At 37.8% G+C, this 27,048-nt stretch overlaps 1 protein-coding gene across 1 annotated transcript in view; it reads right to left on the reverse strand.

Annotated features, from left to right (window-relative positions):
• Nucleotides 1–2,450: 2,450 nt before the first annotated feature.
• The window catches only part of LOC139948756 (unconventional myosin-Id-like), a 43,950-nt gene continuing 19,352 nt past the window's right edge, over nt 2,451–27,048 (reverse strand). Inside the window, exons 5-20 of the mRNA XM_071947069.1 lie at nt 26,652–26,798; nt 26,107–26,226; nt 24,976–25,182; nt 22,286–22,428; nt 20,461–20,686; nt 19,261–19,391; nt 17,897–18,026; nt 16,700–16,777; nt 15,542–15,708; nt 14,691–14,898; nt 13,942–14,165; nt 12,942–13,086; nt 11,457–11,558; nt 9,950–10,066; nt 8,664–8,812; nt 2,451–7,327 (exon numbers count right to left, since the gene is read on the reverse strand). Of these exons, the coding sequence (XP_071803170.1) occupies nt 7,168–7,327; nt 8,664–8,812; nt 9,950–10,066; nt 11,457–11,558; nt 12,942–13,086; nt 13,942–14,165; nt 14,691–14,898; nt 15,542–15,708; nt 16,700–16,777; nt 17,897–18,026; nt 19,261–19,391; nt 20,461–20,686; nt 22,286–22,428; nt 24,976–25,182; nt 26,107–26,226; nt 26,652–26,798 (2,454 nt within the window). The 3' untranslated portion in view covers nt 2,451–7,167. The remainder of the gene's footprint in view (nt 7,328–8,663; nt 8,813–9,949; nt 10,067–11,456; nt 11,559–12,941; nt 13,087–13,941; nt 14,166–14,690; nt 14,899–15,541; nt 15,709–16,699; nt 16,778–17,896; nt 18,027–19,260; nt 19,392–20,460; nt 20,687–22,285; nt 22,429–24,975; nt 25,183–26,106; nt 26,227–26,651; nt 26,799–27,048) is intronic.

Consider the following 27,048-nt stretch of genomic DNA (forward strand, 5'->3'; position numbering starts at 1 on the left):
CGGACCGCTTACTATCGAAGTGAAAGGCGTTTGTTTTGTTGTTACAAATGTTGAAGAAAAAAAAAACCGTCTAAACTCAAGGCGAGGAAAGATGCCACTTCACCAACCCGACGTCACGAAATAAAACTTACAAGCTCAAATCATTAACTCAATTAGTTTACTTCACTGAGAGTAGATACAAAAAATGTATTATACCCTTTCGCAACTGTTACATTCCACGTAAACACGTCAAGAGAGTAACACTACTGGTAATTGTCAAAGACCAGTCTTCTCACTTGGTGCATATCACATTATGCACAAAATAATACACCTGTGAAAATTTGATCTCGATTGGTCGTCGGAGTTGCGAGATAACTATGAAAGAAAAAATAAAATAAACTTGAGGTCTCGTAATCAAATTCTCGTAATACACAATGACACAAGACAACTAAAAGTTGCCTTGGATCGGACGAGTTGGTCTATTAAAAGCGTTTGAAACCGTTTGTTATAAATATGCATATGGTTAGAAAGATGTTTTAAAAGTCGAATATAATGATCCACACAAGTATCACTCGAAACTGCACGGTTTTCCTTTTACGTCGCGAACTATCACGGTCGGCCATTTATGGGAGTCAAAATTTTGACTCCCATAAATGGCCGACCGTGTTAGTCGACAGAGTAAAAAGAAAACCACGCAATTTCGAGGCATATATGTGTAGATCATTGTATTCTACTTTTACAATATCTTTCTAACCATATAAATTTTACAACAAACGGTTACAGAACGATTTTCAAAGACCAACTCGACCGATCCAAGGCAGCGTGTTCCTTTAATTATTATTACATTTTTAAATAAATGCATTCGGACTCCGTACACGTACATTTTAGGCACTTATGTCAGATTTATTGTTTTAGAAACTATTTTGACGAAAACTAACCTCTCTTTTTTTCACTTAAATTATATATAAAGAATATTATTAGTATAGTTGTACCTCACATGAGTACTATTATTATTACATATCAAGTTATCTTATAGTAAAATATACCAAATATTTGGCGGTTTAAAAAATACTTTTGGATTTTAAATTATACGAACAAGATAAATACTGCCTTTAATCATCATAGCATAAATTAAATAGAAAAACAAATTAATTGTAATCATAATTATTATGGTTGATTATAATCAGTCCTAGATGATATATTTAGAGCAAACAAAAATAATAATAATATCAATTTATTTTAAAGCCACAACCATTTATTGCGTCATCCTTTTTCAACAGAAATGTAAGAGATAGAAAATCGGGAAAAACTACTTTTTACTCTAAAGAACCATAACCATGAAAAATAGAGACATATTACGCAGTAAGTACGTCACATTAAAGTCTGGTGCCCAGGCAACAAAATGTAACATCCAGTAAGGTCATGCATTACATCAAAGGTACCAGCCAAAACCATACATGCACATGTTATACTGATAAAGGACGCAACAATTTCATACCAATGTTTCTTTCAACGAAGGTTTTAAAGTTTAAATTGCATCATTAAGGTTTTAAAGACACTGAACACTATTTGTCAAAGACTGAGTATTCTCGCTCGGTGTATCTCAACATATGCATAAAGAAACAAACCTGTGAAAAAAAATTGAGCTTTAATTGGTCGTCGAAGTTGCGAGATAATAATGAAAGAAAAAACACCCTTGTCACACGAAGTTGTGTGCTCTCGATCAGATTGCTTGATTTCGAGACCTCAAATTATAATTCTAGGGTCTCGAATTCAAATTCGTGGACAATTACTTCTTTCTCGAAAACTAGAGCCTTTCCTCACAATGTTTTATACTATCAACCTCTCTCCACTATTCGTTAACAAGTGAGGCTTTATGCTAATAATTATTTTTGAGTAATTACCAATAGTGTCCACTGCCTTAAAGGTTTAAAGAAAGACGCCCTTTCTAGTGTACGCTATAAGTTCAGCATACAACTCTCTCAAACAAAATACGCTGTGCATAATTTATCAAGGAAAAGGCTACATGTTGCTTAACAGCCCCGGTCTTAAATATCTACATATTGGGAGGGAAAAAGCGCTATAGGCCTATATAAGAAAGGGAAAATAATAATAATAATAATAATAATAATAATAATAATAATAATAATAATAATAATAATAATAATAATAATAATAATAATAATAATAATAATAATAATAATAATAATAATAATAATAATAATAATAATAATAATAATAATAATAATAATAATAATAATAATAATAATAATAATAATAATAATAATAATAATAATAATAATAATAATAATAATAATAATAATAATAATATTATTAATAATAATAATAATAATAATAATAATAATAATAATAATAATAATAATAATAATAATAATAATAATAATAATAATAATAATAATAATAATAATAATAATAATAATAATAATAATAATAATAATAATAATAATAATAATAATAATAATAATAATAACTAGATTATTACATATTATTACATATCCTAATTTCAGTAGAAGAGTAAATTCTGGCATAAAGAAAAAAAACACAAACAAAAACACAAACAGAAAACATGATTTTTTTACAAAGTACATCGTATCTGTTTGCTAAAAATGAGATCTTACCACGAGTAGATGCTTATTCAAATGCAAATGAAAATTGAAATAAACGATAACAGAGAAAAGAGAACTAGCTGTTGCAAACTGCTTAACAGCCCAAAGGTCCTATGGTATAGATGCGTAAAAAACAGTTAGAGGCCTGCCGTTTCGTTCCTATGGCAGAGTATTTTTCGAACGCTTAAAGACACAAACAGGTATTAGTGTTTAGGCAGTTTTTTTTTGCAAAATGATAGAAGAAAGTGTCTGAAAATTGGTGTTGACAAAAGGTCAGAAATTGCCATAACGAAATGTAGCAACTTTTTAAAGTTAGATTGCTTATAATTTATTGCTTGAAATACATAAATAGCGGTAGTTGTGGGTTAACAAAATTCGGATCAAGATGTGTATTGTATGATACTGGGAAAAAGAAAATAATTTATCAGTTACATTTGGTAATTTATTAGTTTATCTGACATGTATTCTGGCCTCCAAATGGCAAGTTAAGATCAACAATTTAGTATAATCATATAAATATCATCACAAAAAATTGTAAGACTTTGATGAGAATAATTACTCTATGACATTACTGGTAATTAAAAGTTTCATTTAAAGTGAAATATGCTAATTTTCAATGTCCACATAAATATTCATAGCTTATCAAATAGTCTGGCTACCAGGCCTCACTGATTGATAAGCATCGTGCAAACTGACATCGACCAATCAAAATCACTAATAAGTAAGCCAGCACACAAATAACCTCATAATGACAAGAAAGACTGTCTGTGGTTGGTTAGCTTTAGTTTAAAACCCAGGCTAAACCAATCGAAGCTATAAATTGCAAGAAATATGACATTTTCACAAAATGTTCAGGAAAAAAAAGAAGACAAATTCCACAAACAAATTATGAAATTAAAATGTTCAGTGTAAAACAGTACTTTGCAAAATTGTTTTGGGGTAACTTCGCTCAAAAAAACACACACATGGATCCTTCCACTTTTTCATTTTAAATAATACAGGTTTCCTGACTTCAAATACACAAACAAATTAAAACAAAACACACACTGTCAAAATACTTACAAGGCACCAGCCTTTTGCAACCAAAAGCTTAGAGATTGAATATTTTCAAAATCCACTCAAAACATTTATACAGAAGTTTCAGGAAAGAATCTTTCAGAAGTACTGCTTGGGAATGATAAAGGGAAATGATGGTATGCAAATTCATACAGTAAGCAAAATACAAAACCTGAAGACTTTGACAGAAGCAAGGTTGTATGAAGAAGTTTAAACAATGATACCTTTTAGTGAAATTTATACAACCATTATTGTATACTACCTCCAGCCAATAAAGATATCCGTGTTTGCATATACCTGATTTGTAAATATCATCTTTATAATAATAATAATGGGTTTTTATACAGCACTTTATACACCAGGTCTCAAAGCGTTTCCAATATTATTCCCCCTGATCACTTGGACTTTTCCTCAAACCGTCTCAGCTTCCTGGGGAGTATACAGCCCGTGCCGCCAAATATGTAGCGCACTAAGCTATTCAATCACAAGAACTATATCTACCCCCACAGGTACCCATTTACCCCTGGGTGGAGAGAAGCAATTATAGTTAAGTGACTTGCTCAAGGACACAAGTGTCACGACTGGGATTCAAACTCACACTCTGCTGAACAGAAACAGCAGAACATGAGTTGGGTGCTCTCAACCGCTCGGCCCGACACCACATCTTTAATTAGTCTTCATTCACTTCAAAGATTTTTCAAGATTGTTCAAGATAACTAAAGCAATAATAGAATCTAAAAAATATCTAAATATACTCGATAAGAAGCACACAAAGAAACTAGACCAGCTATCGATTGCAAATTTAGGTAAAGTCAAAGTTAGTCAAAATCAAATGCATGTTAAACCTCCATGACTATTTACAAGTACTTAGTTTGTGCATGATTTCAGAACCTACTTAATGTTCTGCAAGATATTTCAAAAGCTTTTAGTACTAATTTATTTTATTTATCTCTATACTAGGCCTACTGTAAGCTAAACAGTAAAGTCCGTAGAGCAAGATACAGCAATTCAACGGATAGTTGATGTGTAACCACAGTTATAACACACCTCTTGCTTGTTCTGTATTCTGGTTGGCTAAAACCAGTCACGTGGGATGAACTAATGAAGGCTAGTGATCGCGCACGCATGTTTTGCGGGAATAGTACCAGAGCGGGCACTAGTCTTTGCAAATAGTGCCCGCGGGTAACAGCGCCCTATCTTGACTTGAACAGGGAACAAACTACAAAATTCCTTTTTCTGTTCTTATTTGACATTTTAAGACCGAGCTGTGTAATAAAACACATACTGACTGGCATAATTTGGTAACTAGTGTATGTCTATTCCCCCTCGGGCCTGTGAGTGACCGGAAGAGGGGCCTTTTTCCCCCGGCCTTCGTCCCTCGTGGGAATAGACGTATACTACGTGTAGATACCTCGTTGCCAGTCAATATTTGTATACTATGTTTGGCAAAATTTAGCATGATTTTCAATGTCTTGGCTTAATGTGATACATGGACAATTTCTTAGTCAGTAGAATTTCTTAGTCAGTAGAGTACTACACAGTATTGAAAATGTGATGGTTTTCACAACGTTTGGCAGTTTCTATCTTTACATTCAGTTTGCATAGAACATTACAACACAGACACTAGTATACACACTAATAAAATCTAAAACATTCTTTCATTCGAACAATTAAGTAGTCTAGTATGAATATGCAGTCAAACTCCTAATTAGGTAGATTTCTAATCGGGAGTAATTCCAAATTGGTAAACTTGGTTTACCAATTGCGACACAAGATCCACACTTGGACAGTATGGTAAACAAATCATCATTAAGCCTCATCAGTTGACACCAAATAGAAAATTAATACAAATCAAATAATTTCTAAACCTTATTTATAGCCTCATAAAATTATCCCATTTTCTTTATTACAGTTATTATATTGCAAGGTAGTCCTTTTAGTATAAAATTAATGTTATTTTTACTTTTACCTTATTAGCACAAGTACTTCATTATTGGACAGTTAACTCTTTATTAGAAAAAAAAGTACATCCTTAGACATTTTAATTCCACAAAGTGGACATACTGGACAAAATAAAAGTTTTGTCTATAGGCAGTTTGATTTTCCAGATTTTTGTGGGGAACAAAGAGTCAACTATTAGTTCCTTTAAATAGACTAGTTTAGGTTTTTTTTAAGCAAAAGCTGCATCAGGCAAGAGTTTTCCTTTTTTGAAAAGAGGACGGTGAAGATAACAAATCATCATAAAAAATATATTGGCGCAGCTGGCACATATCATAGAGTACTATAAGTACTATTATAAGTTATCACACAAGCGCGAGTGGAGGCCGAAGGCCGAGTTGGGTATGGGATGCAGACGCGCTATGTCGTATGTTACGAGCGCGCGTGTGATAACGAATTTATCTTCCAGTCCCACTTGCAACCTGCAAAATTTGAAATTTCAGAGCGTTATTTAACGCGCACAAAGTTTAGAATGTAATTTTTGCACCGTCCGTATACGGAGCGTGACAAAATGACATTTCACAATTCGCACTGTGTAATAAAAACAGAGGAAGTACATGTAGGACATAAAACAGAGCTCGTACTAGTAGTTCGAGCTTCTGATTGTTGGATTAGCGCGTAGTGGAAGATAAAATTATTTAACCTTTGCTTGGGAAACTGAAAGGTTGAGCTGGTTTTAAAAAGATACAAACTTTATGAAAAGTGGCCAATCAGTAGGCGGGAAAATTGTTACCAAGTACAATTCAGCACTAATATTTTGAAACCTGTGCCCAATTCCCATAAAGCTGCTTAAGCACAAATCAGTAGCTAAGCACAACAAAATTGTGGTTAACAGCCAAAATACCTTGTCACGTGTTGAAAATGTGAATGGTTTCCTGCTTAGTTTTGCTAAGCAGAATTTCTTTTAAGCAGCTCTATTAAATCGGGCAAATAAAGCTGCTAAAGCAGAACAAATCACTTTAAAATGTTCTAAACAGAAGAAAGCAGGAAATGTTAAGGAGTTGCTAAGTCAGTCTTCGAGCTTGTCTTAAAAAATCACCTCCCTTCGGGAAATAGTTCCTCCCTGGCTCATACAATGGAACAGTCCATCTCATTGGTAGACCTAGAGCAAGTTCATGCATTAACCACTGACAAGCAACAGACATGCGGATTGGCGCACTCCAAAGTCTAGTCAACCGTCGGTACCACCGTTTCAACACTTCCATTGCCTTCGGCATTAGTTTCACTGTTTCCCTTCTGCGCTTTACACATATTGGCAAATAACAGGCTTTCAGGACCACGGAAGAAACACTGGTCATGAGGCCGGTTCCAAATGTTGACCACAGTAGTCCACCAATGGTCGACCACCCTGGGTTTAAGTCAAAATAGTCAACCACGGAGCGTACTCGAACATGCTCATTGCGCTCCCTTAAAACAAACTCTCATGCCTACCAAGAATTATTTCTTGCCCCCCCCCCCCCAACACAAAAACCTCTTTCTGTATCTATCCAGTTTAACCATGGATTGGTTATGCCTCCATTGGCCATAGAAGAACTAAATTCTGACCTTCTTTCTTGAAGAGGGGTCGATCAGCCGATACTTTCTGAACGCTGACTGTCTTTTTGTGTTTTCCGAGCTGGCAGTGGATGGTTGGCATGACAATTATACGCAAATCTCGTTTCTTGGCCCTTTACATAAACAAAAAAGACAACACACATTATTTTGTGTTTATTTCATTTATTCATAGCTTAAAGACACTGGACACCTTCGGTAATTGTCGTAGACCAGTCTTCTCACTTGGTATATCTCAACATATGCAAAAAATAACAAACCTGTGAAAATTTGAACTCAATTGGACATCAAAGTTGCGAGAGAATAATGGATTGAAAACACAAAATCTAATTCTGAGGTCTCAAAATCAAATTCAAATATTTTAAGTGAGAAATATCTTCTTTCTTGAAAAACATCTCACAATGTTTTATACTACCAACAGCTCGCCATTGCTTGTTACCAAGCAAGTATTTATGCTAAGAATTATTCTAAAATCAACAACCAAGATGTGAACCCCAGACCTACAACCCTCAAGCCCTGTTCTCAAGCTGAACTTTCCTGGTTCAAATCTTGAGTACCAAAAGTATTACTACATTATTGTTATGTTGTTTTTACCCTTTAAAGCCATTGGACCCTTTCGGTAAACAGTGTTGTCCAAGGCCCACACTTTGTGTACCACAACTTCTATATCAAATAACAAACCTGTGAAAATTTAGGCTCAATCGGTCATCGGAGTCGGGAGAAAACAACGGAAAAACCCACCCTTGTTTCCGTGCGTTTCGCCGTGTCATGACATGTGTTTAAAATAAATCCGTAATTCTCGTTAACGAGAATTTATATTGTTTTGCTGTTTTCTCAAAAAGTAAAGCATTTCATGGAATAATATTTCAAGAGAAGTCTTTCACCATTGCCTTCTGTAAACCCTGTAAGTTATTTGTAAATCTGTTTTCTGAACCGAAAGGGTCCAATGGCTTTAAAGGTAGGGTCATAGGGTATATTCTCCAAAAAAAATTAATGAACATAAAAGCTTACTTGGTGAGAAGCACTGTAGCTAACTATATTTTGTGTGCGGTAACACCAAGTGTATATCTACTTTCCAGGTAGAGTTTATTCTTAGAGAACTGTCTTTCTTTATTTGGGTGTTCGGGTGTTCAGGAGACTTCTCAGTTCTGAAAAGAACTGTCCTGCTTATTAACTATTGCCCTGTAGCTGTTGATAGTATTATCTTTTTTTGAAAAGGATTCCCTTTTTAGTAATATGGCTTGAATATTTTTCACCCAACATCATTTGAATCTGAGAATGTGCAGTTACACATGTACTGTTTAATTAAATTCAATTCAATTCAAATACACATTTATTTCCATAATTTCATTAAAAACATTGACAAGTACATACAACTACTCATTTATATGAACTAACTCATTTGTGACAATCGCAGAGAACAAGAAGTTTCAAATAGCTTTGTATACTTACACCTTCCATTGCCTACACAGCACACCAATCAACTCAGCTACTCTGTTCTCTCCCCTGGTATTGGTCAAACCAACTACGATGTCATTGTCACCTGACAGGTGCAAGATTGCCAATTGGTCAGAGCCAGGTGTGATGCTGATGCCGGTCACCTGTAAAAGGAAATGATTGATTGATAAAAACAAGTGCTTAAGACAAACAAATAAACAAGACTGGCTCGCCAAACCTGTAGTATAAAATTCATCTTTGCAGGAAATGGCTGTGACCAATCGTAGTGATAACAATAAGAAATCATAAGAAAGCATGTATACTTTCTAATGATTTCTTATTGTTCTATAGAACAAAACATTTATACACTTAAAGGCAGTGGACACTATTGGTAATTACTCAAAATAATTATTAGCATAAAACCTTTCTTGGTGACGAGTAATAGGGAGAGGTTGATGGTATAAAACATTGTGAAAAACGGCTCCCTGTGAAGTGCACGAGAAAGAGGTAATTGTCCACAAATTTGATTTCGAGACCTCAGATTTAGAACTTGAGGTCTCGTAATCAACCATCTAAACGCACACAACTTCGTGTGACAAGGGTGTTTTTTTCTTTCATTATTATCTCGCAAGTTCATTGACCGATTGAGCTCAAATTTTCACAGGTTAGTTATTTTATGCATATGTTGAGATACACCAACTGTGAAGGCTAGTCTTTGACAATTACCAATAGTGTCCACTACCTTTAAAGCCTTTGGACCCTTTCGGTTCAGAAAGAAAAAAAAGTTCACAGATTTACAAACAACTTAAAGGGTTTACAGAAGGCAATGGTGAAAGACTTCTCTTGAAATATTATTCCATGAAATGCTTCACTTTTTGAGAAAACAGCAAAACAATATAAATTCTCGTTAACGAGAATGTCAGATTTATTTCAAACACATGTTATGACACGGTGAAACGCGCGGAAACAAGGGTGGGGTTTTCTGTTGTTTTCTCCCGACTCCGATGACCGATTGAGCCTAAATTTTCACAGGTTTGTTATTTGATATAGAAGTTGTGATACACAAAGTGTGGGCCTTAGACAACACTGTTTACCGAAAGGGTCCAATGGCTTTAAGAGACCATGTAAGTTGCTCCTCTTAATCAGTACCTACATTGATACAACCCTATGTGATGATTCATGTATGAGCTTGAGAGACAATAACTTGAGAGGCATTATTTGGCATATCCTAGGTGCACATACTCCAAAGAGAGACACAGGATTCACAGGTTGGTCCATCTTATTTTACAATTTCCTTTTACCTCTGATAAATGCGTGCCGATCCTCATAGGTTTGAAAGCTTTCTTGGGGTCTAGCTTATAGATGAACTTGTCAGTAACCAAGATCGCTCGTTCTGCACACTTATTGTGCTTATTGATCTGGAATGAAAAAACAGTTACCAAATTTAAAAGACCATTTTAGTAAGCACGCAATTTGATGTTAGAATTGTCAATATGGTAAGAACTACAAATACTAGTCTGGCACTACACAAATTTAAATACATATAAAGGGGATTTGTCATAGGTCATAAGGGAACTAGACCATAATAACATTACCTTATGGCTCTGGTTAATTTGTAAACCTCTCTTTCCAAATAGACCATGGCTCAATTTCTTAAAGCCTGTAAGCACAAAAATTTGCTTAGCACAGAAAAATCCTGCCCTAAGTGTACATTTAATAGATGTTAAATTTGCATCGGGGATAAAGAATATTAATTTTGGTTTTTACCCATACACCGATGTGTGTTAGCACTGTATACTCAGTGACCCACTCACTTTTTCCTTTGCATTTTTTTCTGTTTCACAGCTTTACATAAATGGGCACAAATCTCATTTGGATGTAGCAGTTATCTACGTTTTCATGTACGCTTGTCCATGTGCCTCAAAGTGAGGCTAGTGTCTCAAGTAGCCTGGCGCCCTCTAAGTGATAGCTGACTAGACTGGGCCCCTGTCGTTAGAAAGGTTCCTTCTTGCAGATACAGTGATTCCATTGGATACAACGATATCATATAAACGTGCAGTGACAAGACTTTTCCATATGCCCAAACAGTACACTGCTGTCACGTCCGCAATAGAATTTGACTGCGTGTGTGAAATGACTGAGGTCAAAATTGAAAACACACGCCTGTCTGGAGGCAGGTCTCTGGCGTCATTCCGTGCCTTGAAGTGTGACGTCAGATGTTCAGGCTAATTGGTGACTAGCAGTCGAGGATCTAGGCTGAACATCTGACTTCACACGTTGAGGCTTGTGAATAACGCTAGATACCAGCCTGATGACCGGATGTTTGGATCCTTACCTTTGACCTTCCATTTAATTCACATGGAGATTCACAGTTAATTCACACGTAAAAGTACACACACATGTATTACATAGTGTATAAAACAACACTACATGATGTACAACATTATGCACACATACGCTGCATGCAGACAGTCGTAGGTGCAAGCTGACACTACATCCCTCGGACCAATCATAACACAGATATGGAAAGTTTACGTTCTATGGGCCTCAAATGCCCGTGGACGAGCGGTTAAGAGCACCGAATTCAAACTCTGGTGTTTCTGATCAGCAGAGTGTGGATTCGAATCCCCAGCTGTGACACTTGCATCCTTTAGCAAGACACTTAACCATTGCTTCACCCTTTGGATGGGACGTAAATCCGTTAGTCCCATGTGTTGTGTAACGCATGTAAAAGAACAGTGCATGTCTTTATATTGGCGGATAAAGACAGGGGACCAGCCATGGAGGATCCATTTTACCTGAACGTACCTTTACTACAGAAGAGGAGAACAAGATACTTTCAAAGTGATCTTTGTTCTTGAGTTGGCCGCACATTGCAACGAAGGGTGCGGTTTGGTTGTTCTCAGACATCTGATGAAGGAAAAAAAAAAAAAAAATTATCTTTCAAAAAAAATTGATTGTCTCACCTGGTTTTTTTTCTTTTTCTAATGGTAGGCCTAATTATCTTGACAGAGAAAATTTTTGATGAATTGTTATCATAGTAATTATTATACTACATTTATATTTCACCTAATCTGTTTTTGTTAGGGCCTGGGCCGTTACTAAAAGCTACATTAAAGTTCACAGATATATTAAAACTCACAGGTATATTAAGATGATTTACATAAGCATAGAAATGTACACAAGAATAAAAACATCAAACATTTACAATTAATTGACGAATAACTAAATACAGACAATAACATAAACATGTACAACAATCAAAATTGAAAGGTATTTAGCCTAAAGCTAAGAAGAAATTCAGAAATACAGTAATGTAGAAACAGCAAAAGGAAAAAACAAACTATAAACTCAAATATTTGATTGAAAAGATGACTTCTTAAGGTTTTCTTCATTTTGGGTTAAAGAAACAGATGATTTTACTTGTGCTTATGCTGGCAATTTGTTCGGGGTGCAATTTGTCCTGGGTGCAATTTGTTCTGGGAGCGTTCTTATGGGCATACGCCCATACAGGAGTGTCTTATGGGCGTACGCCCATACAGGAGTGTCTTATGGGCGTACGCCCATACAGGAGTGTCTTATGGGTGTACCCAATAAGAACGTTCCTATATGCACCCAGAACATGCCGGACGTTTGAGACTCTCCTGAGACCAATGACATTGAATCATTCATTCATTCATTTATGGTTCATTCTTTAACAACAAATTTCCCATAGCGTCCAAGGGTCATATTAAAGGAAAATATACGGAGAGTACACAATATAAAAAGAAGACAAAATTTCACAATTACAAAATAGAGACATCAAAATTGGAATGAGAGAAAAGATTTACATTAAATACAACAAAATCCTTTAAAACATTAGTCTGAATAGGTAAGCGTTGTAGGCACAACCCAGTGAAACCTCAAGGCCATCATTCATTCATTTCATTTAAAATGTTTTCAATCAATAATGAAATCGAGTCATATGACTATAAACGGATTTTAATTGTGTAAAAAAAAACAATCAGTTTTAATACCCTTATCCAGCGCTTTTCTGAAAGATTCACAAAAAGCTCTGTTACGTAATCACTCATGTTACGTCATATTTGGGAGCTCTCAAATTTGTCCAATTCAAGTCCCTACATTATGTGGACTTTTTTGTTCTCGAGTCCACACTTCCAAAATCTACTCCACAACAGTAGAATATTTAGCAAGACAAGTTCTAAAAGAACAAAATCTACACAACAAAGCATATGCACATCATGTTACTGCAAACTATAATATGTACATGTGTATATTACATGTGTAGCTTACCGAAGCCAAATAGTTGCCCTGCCATTTTCTTTTGTAACCCCAGTCTTGGCAGCGCCCATTCAGGGCTTCCATGGCAGAGATCTTGATCTTCATTTCTGGCCATTCCTCTTTGGGTAGTTTCTTCAACATGAGGCGACACATCCACCTGTGGAAATAAAAATAAAAACAAATTCAAATAGTTGGACTGCTTGGCTCTAAATTTCAATATTGGTTCTGTTCATTTAGCTTCCCGGGTTACCCCGATCTGCCCCCGGTACGTTCGCATAGCTTTGACTTCATTCCAGGGGCTCACCTGAGTAAGCCCCAAGTGCCTTGCATGTGGTACAGGTCACTTGGGGCTGGCCTAAGGTGCATGATGTCACCACGCCAGGGCGAGTGTAATCCTTCGACTAGCTCCTGTCAGGGCTCACCCCAAGGAGCACACGGAATCGAACGCACTCATGGAAGGTTTGAAGCCAAGACTGTCTTGTCAACAACTGGGCCAGCCTAGTGAAATCGACCGCACGTGGCGCGAGGCTATAGGACGTGGACCCTTGCTGTCTCTGCGGATGATTGATTGATTGATTGACTGTCTTCTGTGTCATGGTCAAGCAAATAGGAGCACCAAACTCAAGCTCTGGTTTTACTGATCCAAAGAGTGTGGGTTCAAGTCCCAGTCGTGCCACTTGTGTCCAATTCACTAACAACTATCATTGTCCGTTTGATGGGCTGTTAAGTGCCCGTGCTGTGAAGGCACGTAACAGAACCCAGCGCACTTATCTTTAAGCGAAGGGTTCACCCGGTTTGATTGGCTGCATGTTGCGCCACACTTTGTAAACCACTACATGGTGATATGAAAAAGTATGAGTCTCATGCTTCAAGACATTTACATTGCAGGAAAATACTGACAGTGATATGCTCTTTATTAGAATGGTTTATAGTATTTATCGTCACTCTGACTCAACCCGAATACTCCCCAAGTAAAGAGAAATTAGTGGGAAAACAAAACATCACACTGTACCGTCTATGACACTTCTGCATCATCTTGTGAAATCTTTTCAGCACTTTGGGGGGTTCTGGCCACTCAAGGCTCTTCCCATAATCATTCAAACTCGCAACATCTCGGAATGTGTCCTGTAGTTTGTCTAGGTAGCGATGGATCTTAAACCGTCGGTAGAAGGCCATGATGAAGTAGATGGCTCGCATCTTGTGGGCTCGCTGTCTGGCGAGAGTCCCTCTCCAGATCTGGAAAGGAAAGGCGACAGGATGCACAACTTGATAATAATTCAACAATTATAAAGACTGTTTTGTTGGCTTAAGATTGAGTGCAGTTTATATAGAGTTCATGTAATTGCTTTGGCATACTTTGGAGCTCCTGGAAAATGGGAGGTATGGATCAAGAGTGGTCTCCAAAGAAATTGTTGCCAAACAGAAACATTCAGTTTCTATTAAAAACATTTTCTTGTGGATTTTGCTTAAATTTTTCTACCCATTTTTCACAACCTTTTGATTATTGCGAGTATTTGGAGTTGCAATCTTCGACCTTTCCATTTGGACCAAATTTCTAAAGCTGTTAAGCCCAAATACTTCCGCAAAAAAGTGACTGGGGCACCAGCTGCAACAATTAGTTGCGTTTTAGATGGTAGTCAGTTTCTTTATGCCAAATTTTCTGTGCTTAAATTTTTTTTGTGCTTACAGGCTTTAAGAAATTGGGCCCAGTTTGGGAGAGAATATGAAAAATATAAAAAGTAAAATTGCATCTTCTCCTACCTTCTGTAAAAATACGGCAATAGCTGGCAATAGCCGCAATCTGGCCTCCTCCAGGATGTAGACAGACCTTGGTGTTCGGATGAACAACTTGGTTTTACCATACGCTACATCGTCCTCAAGTCCTTGCTCACGGAGGAGGATCTGAACTCCTTGTTTGTCGACGCCTCCACGGAAGTTGGGCCATGTGAACTGTGATAGCATCTTATACCTACATATAAAAGGTAAACGAGTGGATGGTGAATTTATTTCTTGCTTTGCACAACAGCTTTTTTGTGGAGTCTACTAGTTTGTGGATTACACTAATTTGTTTGTACATGTAGATTCAGCTACTTTGACTGTGGAGTCAAAATGTTGTTTGTTGAGCTCAATTGTTTTTTTTTTGAGTCCAACAGTTTTTGTGTGGTCTAACAGCCCGGTGTTGCAGACCAACAATTTATCTGTGGATTCCACCAGTATATGTGTCGAGTCTACCAGTTTGTGAGAGGTCCAACCGTTCAGTTGTTGATTCCAGTGGTTTGTGGAGTTACCAGACGGTGTTAGATTTGTTTAGAATGAAGAAGGATCTTAACATGGCCCAGTTGCTCAACGTGAGCAAAGAATCAGCGCTCAGGGAAGCAGTGAATTCCACGCTTTCATCAAGTGTATTTCACAGGTATAAAGCAGGGAAGTTGCGCTTGTTCACATGCGTTCTCATTGTTACTAGGCATTCTTCAATTACCCAGCCAGCGCATAAATTCAGCACTTGTACAGTGAGTCGACAATGGTGATTGTAAGCCCATAATTTGATGGTAAGGAGAGCCATACAAAATTGCCCTGATCCCACAGGGGAGTCAGAGTCTTCAAGAGCTTACCTCTGTAGAAATCTTGTGTAGTGTTGACGAGAAGCGAAGCCTGCCCTCCTTACTCTGACATTCTCTATTAATCCAAGATATCGCACTTGATGAAGGCAGCGTTCGACATCAAATAAGATCGGAGATTTGGTCTCATTCGGTTTGACACAACGGATATAGTACGGCTCCTGTGAAAGAAACATTGAGAAATGTAGATAATAATACAGGCTTCTTGTATAGCGCTCATATCCATCACTCAGCCATGCTCAAGGTGCTTCAACATTCAGTATTTTTCTTAAAACACCCAAGCAGATCCTTGCCATTTAATTGGAGGATTGTCCGTCACGTGATAGCAAATATAAGTACCTGTGCACGCTGAGTCACTCACCGTGCTATTTCGTTCCATCCGAAATGTACCATTGCACGCTGGCAGCGTGCAATGGTACTTTCTGGTATTTGTAGGCCTACGCTTTGTTTTTTTGAAAGTTGTATCTTTCAATCAAAATGACAAAGATCTACTTGGATGTTATATAAAACACTTAATGAATGTTTTTCATTCGTGCAATGGTGCAAATATGTTTATTCGTTGAAAGCTGGAATGTTCCATGCGCCTCGTTGAATAGAACATTCCATCTTTCAACTCATGAACATATTTGCACCATTGCACTCATAAACATTCATTATGTGTATAATATAAGGTATTGTGGAGCTTGAAGTTTTAGAGCAGTTCCTTTCCATAACGCCACAAGATGCAATGGAACAATATGCAGTCAGTGAAACGAGGAACACCGAGGTGAACCCCTTCTCTTTTCGATAAGTGCACTGTTTTTTTAAAACCTGCATTACACAACACAGGGGACCAACTGCTTCATGTCGCATCCTAAGGACGCAGCAATAATGGTTAGGTGTTTTGCTAATGGACACAAGTGTCTCAACCGGGACTCGAACCCACACTGTGCTGAACAGAAACATCAGAGCTTGAACCCGGTGCTCTTAACTGCTCAACCATGGCAGGAGCCACAGTTGGGTTCACTTAAGACTTTTGTGTCAGTATTACAGACACACCAGACAGTCATGGCACCTAGAAAAGAATAAATTGGGCTGTCTGTGAATTGAACATCTTTTGACATTTTTTAAGATCTTGACCAGCAGTTTCAGAGAGCAGAAGCAGTTACATACCTTTGAAGCTAGATTCTTCACAAGCTCAACCATTGAGTTCTTGAATATTGTTCCTGCTGTCAATGGTCGCTTGGTGACCTTAAAGAACAATGATATTGAATGGTCAGACAGTAGGAGGGTTAACTATCATGACTGTGTACTGTGTAATGCATTCACTGTGTTATCATACTGCAGGCTGACATAGTTCAATAAATAAGTTTATAATTAAAGGGAAGGTACACGTTTGGTAATTACTCAAAACAAATATTAACTTAAAAACTGACTTGGTAATGAGTATTGGAGAGCTGTTGATAGTATAAAACATTGTGGGAAACGACTCCCTCTGAAGTAATGTAGTTTTTGAGAAAGAGGTAATTTCTCATTAAAATAACAAAAGACTTCTAACTAGAAGTCTTTTATTCCTATCCGAAAGCACACAAATTCGTCCAACAAGGATGTTTTTCTTTCATCATTTTTTTTAACTTTCATGATCAATTTAGCCCAATTTTTCACAGGCTTGTTATTTTATGGTTATGATGGATACACCAAGTGAGAGGACTGGTCTTTGACAATTTACCAAACGTGTACAGTGCCTTTAATCAATTATGCTCATAAAGGACCTTACATCAATGACTGGACCCCAAGGCCCTGTACACATTAAAATAGCACCATTCAAGAGGAGGAAATATTCAAAGAGCATAACAAGATTTGAAAACTATAAACCACAAAACTGGAACAGCCAATAATTAAAGCTACACGCTACAAAAGCAGAAAAGTGACCCACAAATAAAACATTTTTTTAAAGTTACAATTACCCAGTGTCTATCCAGAGAATAATTTTTTACAAAATATCAGAAGTACAATGCCAACTAAAACAACACACATCAAAAGTTAAAAAGATATGAAAAACCAGTGGTTGATATTAAATGATCAGACAGTAGGAGGGTTGACTGTGAAATGTCTAGTATGCAGTCACCACATTGCTGGTTGGCATAGATTTTCTGTCATCCAAAACCACAGCGAATGATATAAAATGGCCAGACAGTAGGAGGGTTGACAGTGAACTGTAGAGATGCATTCACCACATGCAATACTATCGGCTGGCATAGTTTCTGTCATCCAAAACCACGGTGAGAAATATTAAATGGTCACACAGTAGGAGGGTTAATATTGTGGGAAAAGGTTGGAAAAGAACACACTATTGTGTTTTGAACTGACCTCTGTCAATTTCATACCGCCCTCTGGCCACATCTCTGAGAGGACGGGATTAGCGCTAAGGAAGAGTAGCCTCTTGAAGTCTTGGAAGAGAGTGTCTTTATTCTTATACATGAATCCATTCACGTCATACCTGAGGTCAGGAAGAAGAAATCAGAGGTTGAAATGCAGGGGTCAGGGGTTAGTTCTATAAATATAGTCCTGTGAAAGCAACTTCGTTCCCAGGGGTAATCAATCTCATAGCGCCACCTTTATCCCAGCACAAGCTACTCACTGATAACTCCTGGAATTGTTAAATAATTAGTAACAGCATATGGCACATTTTAATCAGGCATGAGACTGATCCACTCTATCCCGCAAAAGAGGCACCAAGTCATAGAGCAACTGGTCCCCTCTCATTTTACTTTGATCTTGTGGAATGTCTAGATAGCACATGATTCATTTAGAATGGAATCATGTCATTACATGTTTATCTCCATTTTTAAAACGTGCATGCTAAAATGACCTTCAAGTGAGCTATACAAGAAGAGTTAAACTTCTGTTTGTGTAAGATTATCTCAGGCCTGATTCTACATTCTTGTACGGGCAATGCAGTTTTTCAATGATGAAGGGCAACTCTCTATGAGAAGAACGTATGCTGACAAGGGGCACCATGGCAGTGACCAGGGGCATGAAGACAGTTCTGCTCAGGAAAATGGCAACAGAAACTACGTTGCATTTTTCGTTTACCTGTTACTTTGCCAAGAACAATTCAAAAGCAACTGCAGTGTGTACATTAGACAAGACACATGTGTTGATAGCAAAAATGATCAACCATTAAAGCCATTGGACACTTTCGGTAAACAGTATTTTTCCAAAGGCCCACACTTCGTGTATCACATTTTATATATAAAATAACAAACCTGTGAAAATTTAGGCTCAAGTGGTCATCGGAGTCGGGAGAAAATAACGGGAAAACCCACCTTTGTTTCCGCACGTTTCGCTGTGTCATGACATGTGTTTACTATAATCCGTAATTCTCGATGTCGAGAATTGATAATTGTTTTAATGTTTTCTCGAAAAGTAATGCATTTCATGGAATAATATTTCAAGAGAAGTCTTTCACCATTACCTTCTGTAAACCCTGTAAGTTATTTGTAAATCTGTAAAAAAATTTTTTTTTTTTCTCTGTTCCGAAGTGTATAATGGCTTTAAACAAACCTCAACCTGTCATATTTTAGGAGATTTCACTGGGGACCTTGGACAGTTCAAACAGCTGTCCTCTAACACAAAAGAAAACATTTGTAAACTAAGAACCATGCTATAATAAAGCAAGGGACACCTGTTACATTGCCTCCGTGTGAAACGGGCTACATGTATGTACTCACAAGACATCACCAGCGTAGTGTTTGATACGGAAGTCTCGATCGTGCTCGAGGGTCTTGTCCCCAGGCTGCAATGCACGGCTCATGTAATGTGCATGGTTCACCAGCTTCTGGTTCATAGCCTCTAAAAACATCTGTCAGGATTTAACAGAAACAGAGTCAGGACCTTTCCCAAAATGGCACCAGACTATTCTGCACACAAGCCTCACTATCAATCTCAGACTTGTGATTACACAAAAGTCAACATGATGTTCATTGAATCATTCTGGTTGTGAAGCCAATAACTCTCAGAAAAGCAAACTCAATCACTGTACTAGCCAATAACCCCATGGAGAGAAGACAAGGAAGGAAGTTTCAGTTTAAGATAAGGGAGGAAAACCCCAGAGAACGATTCAAGGGATAACCCACGCAATCCAAATTGGGACTAAATACCCAATCCACATAGAGCCGCGTGAGGGATGTGAACCAGTGCCCTAAAGGTGGAAGATACAAGACACCCTTGGAGAAAAGAAAGTTTCAGTCTTAGAAGTTGAAGGAAAACCCAAGTAAGGAATGTGTATAGCATAAGCGTACCCGACCTTGCTCATCTAGAGGTTGCTATACAAAAGCTTGCCCAGAACCTTTTGACAAAGCAACTGGGGTGTCATGGCCGAGCGGTTAAGAGCATTCAAGCTCTGGTGTATGATTAGCAGAGTGTGGGTTCGAGTTCCCATCGTGACACTTGCTACGTAAAATTTGGGAGGAAGTGCTTTCTGCTCTACCAGTCAGGCTTCGGATTGATGATACCCAAGCCTACATCCATATGAACTGTAAAGGGGGCAACCCGTTTCAGCAAAGGAGTAGGCCTAGATGGCGGCGGCCTCTGGATTAAAATAATTGTAGCCCACACCTTTGAGTGGCCTTCAGGCCTTGTGTGTCTGGTGACTTGCATAAAAAATGAAATAAAAAAAACTGTCTTTATATAGTCACACGCGGCGACTGATGCCACGCTCACCATGTTGGTGGGCAGTTAGGTTTACGTGTAGTAACCCCGCGTCGCCTAAAATGCACACTTCACTGCATAACGCACGACATAGAGTTATATATGAAAGCGCACAGTGAAATTGCCCACCAGTATGGCACATTCAAGATTTTTCTGATGATGACGTCAATTGAAATGGGTCAATAGTACATGTATGTAAATAAAACAAAATGGTCGCTTACCTTATCTGTCACCTTGCCTACATTAAGGCACGCTTCATCCAGTATAGAAATGATCCCCTTATGGGATTCCTCAACCAAGTCACAAATGATGCGATTATTGAAGTACTCCACTGTGACCCACTCGATGCCCTCTCTCTCATACTCTTCCTGTTCTTGCTTCAGGACTAACATTATAAAGAGCTGTTGCAGTTTCTCATTGCAGTAGTTGATGCAGAATTGCTCAAAGCTGTACCAAATCAAAACAGAGATGAGAGTCAATGCTAGTAAAAAGGCTCTGGAAACTCTGATCTAAATATTATTCGCGTTTTACCCATACACTGATGTGTGTAAGCATTGTATACTCAGTACTTTCCCCGGGTTCTGTGAAGAAAATCTCAGGTATATCACTCAGTAGTGCTGGGCGAATAGTGAAATTTTGTTATTCGGATACCGCTGGCCAACTATCCGAAATTAACCGGATACTCGAATAATTTTTGTCGCCACGAGAGGGCGCTATTTAAAAAAAAAATATAAAAAAAAAATATTTTTTTGCCAATAGAGGGCGCTGTTCATTTGTGAATGAGATCTTATGGGCGGATTGATATCAGTTTTAGACAGTGTCACTCGGTTCATTCATAAAAATGACCGGATCTAATTTAAAGATGGGGATTTGCTTTTTCTTTTGATCGTAATTGACTCTACGTGAAGGAAAACTTGTGTAATCTTTGGACAAATTACGTCAGAAATGTCATTGTTTTAACTCTTCACGGAGGTGAGCATAGTTAAATACTTAATTTATACTGTTTTATGCTGTCTTAACAGAAGTTTCATAAGGATTCATACGAAACATTTATATCCGCTGTCGCCCGACGTCCGTGGATATTCGGATAGTTAAAGAATATCCGGTTACTCGGTTGTTATTACAGAATTATCCGGTTTGTGCAGAGGTATTTGCGCCCTATGCGGATATCCGGTTAAGAAAAAAAAGGCATTCGCGGTTACGGATAGGAAAACCTATTCGCCATTAACCGGATATTCGAATAATTCGCCCAGGCCTATCACTCAGGTGGTATTCGAAACCAAGACCTTTGCCAATCTAGAGCAGATGTCTTACTAACTAGACAACCAAGATTGTCCGGTAGCTAGAGGCAGTTCAAATCCTATATCTTACCAGCGCGGGTACTGCAATGGTTTAATAGATGTTTAACTTGCACCAGGGGTAAAAAATATTCTTTGGTTTACCCCCCCCCCCCCTCACAACGATGTGAAACTAGGATCTTAAAGGGAAGGTACACTATTGGTAATTGTCAAAGACCAGTGTTCTCACTTGGTGTAACTCAACATAATGCATAAATAAAAAACCTGTAAAAATTTGAGCTCAATCGGTATTTGAAGTTGGGGAGAAAATGATGAAATAAAAAAACACCATTGTTGGACGAATTTGTGTGCTTTCAGATAGGAACAAAAGACTTCTAGACTAGAAGTCTTTTATTATTTTAGTGAGAAATTACCTCTATTTCAAAGTCTATGCTACTTCAGAGGGAGCCATTTTTCACAATGTTTTATACTACCAACAGCTCTCCAATGCTCGTTACCAAGTCAGTTTTTAAGTTAATATTTGTTTTGAGGAATTACCAAACGTGTACCTTCCCTTTAAAGTCAGGTTAGACATGCTAACATTTCCACCTTTTGATGACCTCCACACATGTCGTGACCAGGATTCGAACCCATATCCAATGACTTAACCACAAAGTTCGATACTCTCAGCCGCCCAGCCATAACACCCAATATTGGACCAATTAAGACCCTACCCTTAACCTAAGCGAAACCTTTTACTTATAGTTACCTGTTGTCATCGAATATTTCGAACCCATAGATATCCAATACACCAATGACGGTATTCTTGCCGTGTTCGAGAGTGGTACCCCGTACTTCAATAGCAGTGTTGATCATTCCTACAATCCAGGTGAACAGTCTCTCATAAATTGCCTGCCAAAAAGAATATTCAGCTCATGAAAGTTATTTTGATAGTGGTTCCTACATTGTCTATCCATTCAAACTTGTATTTTTAACTCATAGAGCTATATATATTGACTAGAGCGCTAACACCCGTTATACACACACTAATGTTTTGAAGCCGTGAGGGCGCATCCATGTTTATGTACAAACCAATACAAAAGCTTGAAATTTTGTACGGCAATCTCTACGGCTATTTGCATGACAGTGCGTTTGTTCTTTTTTATGTGTCATCGAACCAAAAAATGCAGCAAATGTGAACGCACAATCTGCTGATGAGCGTACAAAACTGCGAGCGTCATGTGCGTCATGTTTAAAAGGTGTGTATACTTTTTTTAGTACGTCAATCTAGTCGAACTTACGGTTTCCGTAGCGCGGACGTGCGCGAATGGGCAGTCGTGTACGAAAGCGCACAAGCCGAATTAAAAAATATCGCGGCATTGGTGTTCTCTTAATATTAAAATCGTTCCATAGTCACGCAACACATCAAACAATAATGTCTGCGCTCAGGGTGGCTTCAAAACGCAGAGCAAGTTAGTCTAGTCAATATACATACAAGTATATAGCTCTATGGTTGAACTGAACTTGCCCTAATTAGGTGAGGTTTGCAGTAGCACTAAGTGTACATCTCATATAGGTAGTAAGAGTAACTATAAATATATAATATAGAAAGGTTTGCAGTAACACCATGTAATGACTATCTCTAATGAGTTAGAGTGGTTCTGAAAAGAACCGTTGGTTTCAACTCGACGTTTCGATCAGTATGCTCTCCAGAAGACGATCAGTAGAGCATAATGATCGAAACGTCGTGTTGCTTTCTCCAGAAGACGATCAGAGCATACTGACCGAAACGTCGAGTTGAAACCGACGGTTCTTTTCAGAACCACTCCAACTCGTTAGAGATAGTCATTACATGGTGTTATCGCAAACGTTTCTATATCGTATTTCCACCATGCAAAGTTTCAATTCCTACTTAAAAATATATATATATGAATAGTAAACTTGCGGGTACAACCATAAGTAAAATCTCTTTTGAAGGAGAGGTGGCTCTGATATGGGTAGTGTTATAATAGATGTTAAATTTGCATCGGGGATAAAGAATATTAATTTTGGTTTTTACCCATACACCGATGTGTGTTAGCACTGTATACTCAGTACTTTCCCCGAGTCCTGTGACACTGCTCTAGAATTGCAAGGGTCGTGGGTTCGAATCCCACCCGAGTAACATGCCTGTGATATTTTTTTTCACAGGACTCGGGAAAGTACTGAGTATACAGTGCTAACACACATCGGTGTATGGGTAAAAACCAAAATTAATATGGGTAGTGTTGGTTCTGAAAAGAATCATTGGTTGGCCACACATTATTTGATCAGTATCCTCTGATCGTCTTCAGGAGAAAGCATACAGATTGAAATGCTGAGTATTCAGAACCGACACTGCTCAAAAGAGATTTACTCACGGTGATACCGAAAGTCTCACCTAATTATTCTCCCACCATGCAAAGTTTAAAATTCAACTTAGACTTGGCCTCTCGACACTGGGCTAGCTTTGTTGAGTGATGACGGCGATTTTCAACAAGTGAATACTAAATACTTCAAGGCAGTGGACACTATTGGTAATTGTCAAAGTTTATCCTTCACAGTTGGTGTATCTCAACATATGCATAAAAAAACAAACCTGTGGAAATTTGAGCTCAATCGGTCATCGAACTTGCAAGATAATAATGAAAGGAAAAAACACCCTTGTCGTGTGCGTTTAGATGGTTGATTTCAAGACCTCATGTTCTAAATCTGAGGTCTCGAAATCAAATTTGTGGAAAATTACTTCTTTCTCGAAAACTATGGCACTTCAGAGAGAGCCGTTTCTCACAATGTTTTATACCATCAACCTCTCCCCATTGCTCGTCACCAAGAAAGGTTTTATGCTAATAAATATTGCCTTTAATTCATTCCTTCCACTGCCTTTAATTCATTCTCAAAGAAATTGAAACAGCACCTCTTGAATATTTTTTTTTTAAATGTAGTACATACACTAATTATACAAAGACTGTGGTGTTGATAATTATTTTTATTGCTTAGTCTGGTCTGTGTCATTGTTTGTTTTTTGTTTCTTTGTTCTGTATTTGGCTGCTTTTGTTTTTTTGTCCTTGTCGTCCAAGTCCTTGTCTGTCTCAGGGAAATATAAAAAAGCATTATGCTTAAACCTTTTCCCTGCATGTTGACTATTACGTAAATTTTTGTAGTTATTATCTTCAAATTCTACACATTGCATCCGCCCTTCATTATTATATTCATCGATATTTGTTTTCTAGTATATGCTTAAATTGTTATTGTCGACATGAAAATAAATGTTCATTGAATTGAATTGAATTGAATTGAATAAATGACTGAATCTGTCTATCGTTAAAATTATTTGTAACTCATTTCTTGTCAAGTATTTTTTTTAAACAAAACCATTTCAAAAGTCCCTTCTCAAATTCCTGCATTCTTACATCTGTAATCTACTCCTGCATGACTTACTTTAGCAAAGGCATCTCTGCCGTAGTACGCCTGCTCATTTGTATGACTCTTCTCCATGACTTCACCTTTAGCTGCGACAACCCGGTAACACAACGCCTTCTTTAGGTCCTCTTTACTTACGTCGAGTAGCGTCGCGATTGTTGATAACTCCTCAGGATTACTGATGGAGCAGGTTTCTTTATCCTCACTCGCAAAATTGATATTTCCCTGACGGACAAAAATTGTGCACAAAATGATAAATACATGTAGCCCGAAACCAGCATGTTGTAGTCAAAATGGTTTAGAGCACAGGTATGACAGGACTCAAGCTCTGGTAGTTCTGACAGGCCTGGAACTTAACAGAGAACACGGAGAACAAAGCTTCTGTTGCCCTGCTCTTGGCCTTGGTGCCCCTTCAGATGTTTCCCATAGAATTAAAGATTTTCCAATGAAAATGGCCTTGCCCTCGCAAAGATGAAATTCCAGGCCTGTTCTCATCAGCAGATCGTGGGTTCAATTCCCAGCTGTATCACTTGTGCCCTTGAGCAAATACGATAACTGCTCTGCCATTTTGATGGGACATTAAACCATAGGTCCTGCACACTAGGATTGGTAGTGCACGTAAAAGAACCCAGAACACTCATCGTTGAAGAGAAGATTAAAGACCCGGACAAACAGAAACGAAAACGAGAACGATAAAAATGCCACCCTCGATTGGTTAAATTGCTCCATGCAGAATACGCCCACGCTAATTCAACCAATCGAGGGCGTGCATTTTTAGCATTGCTGGTTTTGTTCTCGTTATCATGGCCTGTGTGACCCTTCCTTAAATGACCGGGCCTTAACCCCCGGTGTTTCTGGTTCACATAGCAAGCACTCTTTCTCTGGTATCCACATGCTTGCGAGCTACATGTACAGTGATTAAGTTCACTTATGATGCATCATTGGTTTCATTTCCATAAATTTATAATAACATTCACACAGGCATTTTTGTAGCACTCCACCAAGATCGGAGTGCTTAACAATAATTCAAATTTTGTAAAGTTTTGTGACTCGTTCTTTAGTTATACTCGTGCGAACAAGAATAGAAAACTCCACTAGTCCACTCTTTATGCTCTTTGTGGATAATTAGTGGATGTTGTTGATACGTACCAGATGCAAGATGACAGCAAGTAGTTTCCACATCGTCGTTTGTTGATCCGCTGAAAATCCAGCATCTCTGAGTGCCTCCAGGGTGGCTTTGTGGTTCTTTTTATCGTTGAAAGAGACAGGCTGTAAAGAAATGTATACAGAAAATCTTGTTTTCAACCGAAATTAAAATAAACCTAACATAAAACTCTCCAAAATCCTTTCTCTGAAGTTTGTCCGAGTTTGATTGATTTAGTGTAGTAAAGCCAAACTTGTGTGCTTGCAGATGCCTAAAAAAGGCTTCAGGCCTGAACTCTTTTATAATTGAGTGAGAAATTACCTCTTTCTCAAAAACTACGTTACTTCAGAGGAAGCCGTTTCTCCTAATGTTTATACTATCAACGGCTCTCCATTGCTCGTGTTAAAATAAGTTTTTATGCTAACAATTATTTCAAATAATTACCAATAGTTTCCATGGCATTTAAACTTAAATTAAATAAAGTCTTTAAAGTCTTTATGAAAAATCTTTCATCAGCATGGCTTCAGTAAGTGTAAGTCTTGTACCCTACCTCCCCACTGCGTTGATTAACAAAGTTGTAGAGTGTGGGATCCCTCTTGAGTTGCAAGTCACCAAGCTGTTGCTCAGTAGCACCAGTTAGTAACTGGTAGAAGGAATGGAAGCTTCTTTCACCTTTCTGCTGTCTGACGACTCTTGACTGTAACAAAAAAATAAAAGCGGCAATTAGTGGTTGTATGGCTTCTGACTGGCACCCCGAACAAAGACATTGACAAAATAGGGACACCGCCAATATAGGGCTAGATAGCTCAGTTGGTAGAGCGCCGGCACGTTAATCCGGAGGTCGTTGGTTCGAATCCCACTCTAGTCAATTCTTTGTTCAACCCAAAAAATAAAGAAAATAAAAAATTACGTTCTGATAAGTTCTGTATATATAAGCCACAAGAAAA

This window comes from Asterias amurensis, chromosome 16 (genome assembly GCF_032118995.1).
Source record: "Asterias amurensis chromosome 16, ASM3211899v1".
NCBI classification, from domain to species: domain Eukaryota; kingdom Metazoa; phylum Echinodermata; class Asteroidea; order Forcipulatida; family Asteriidae; genus Asterias; species Asterias amurensis.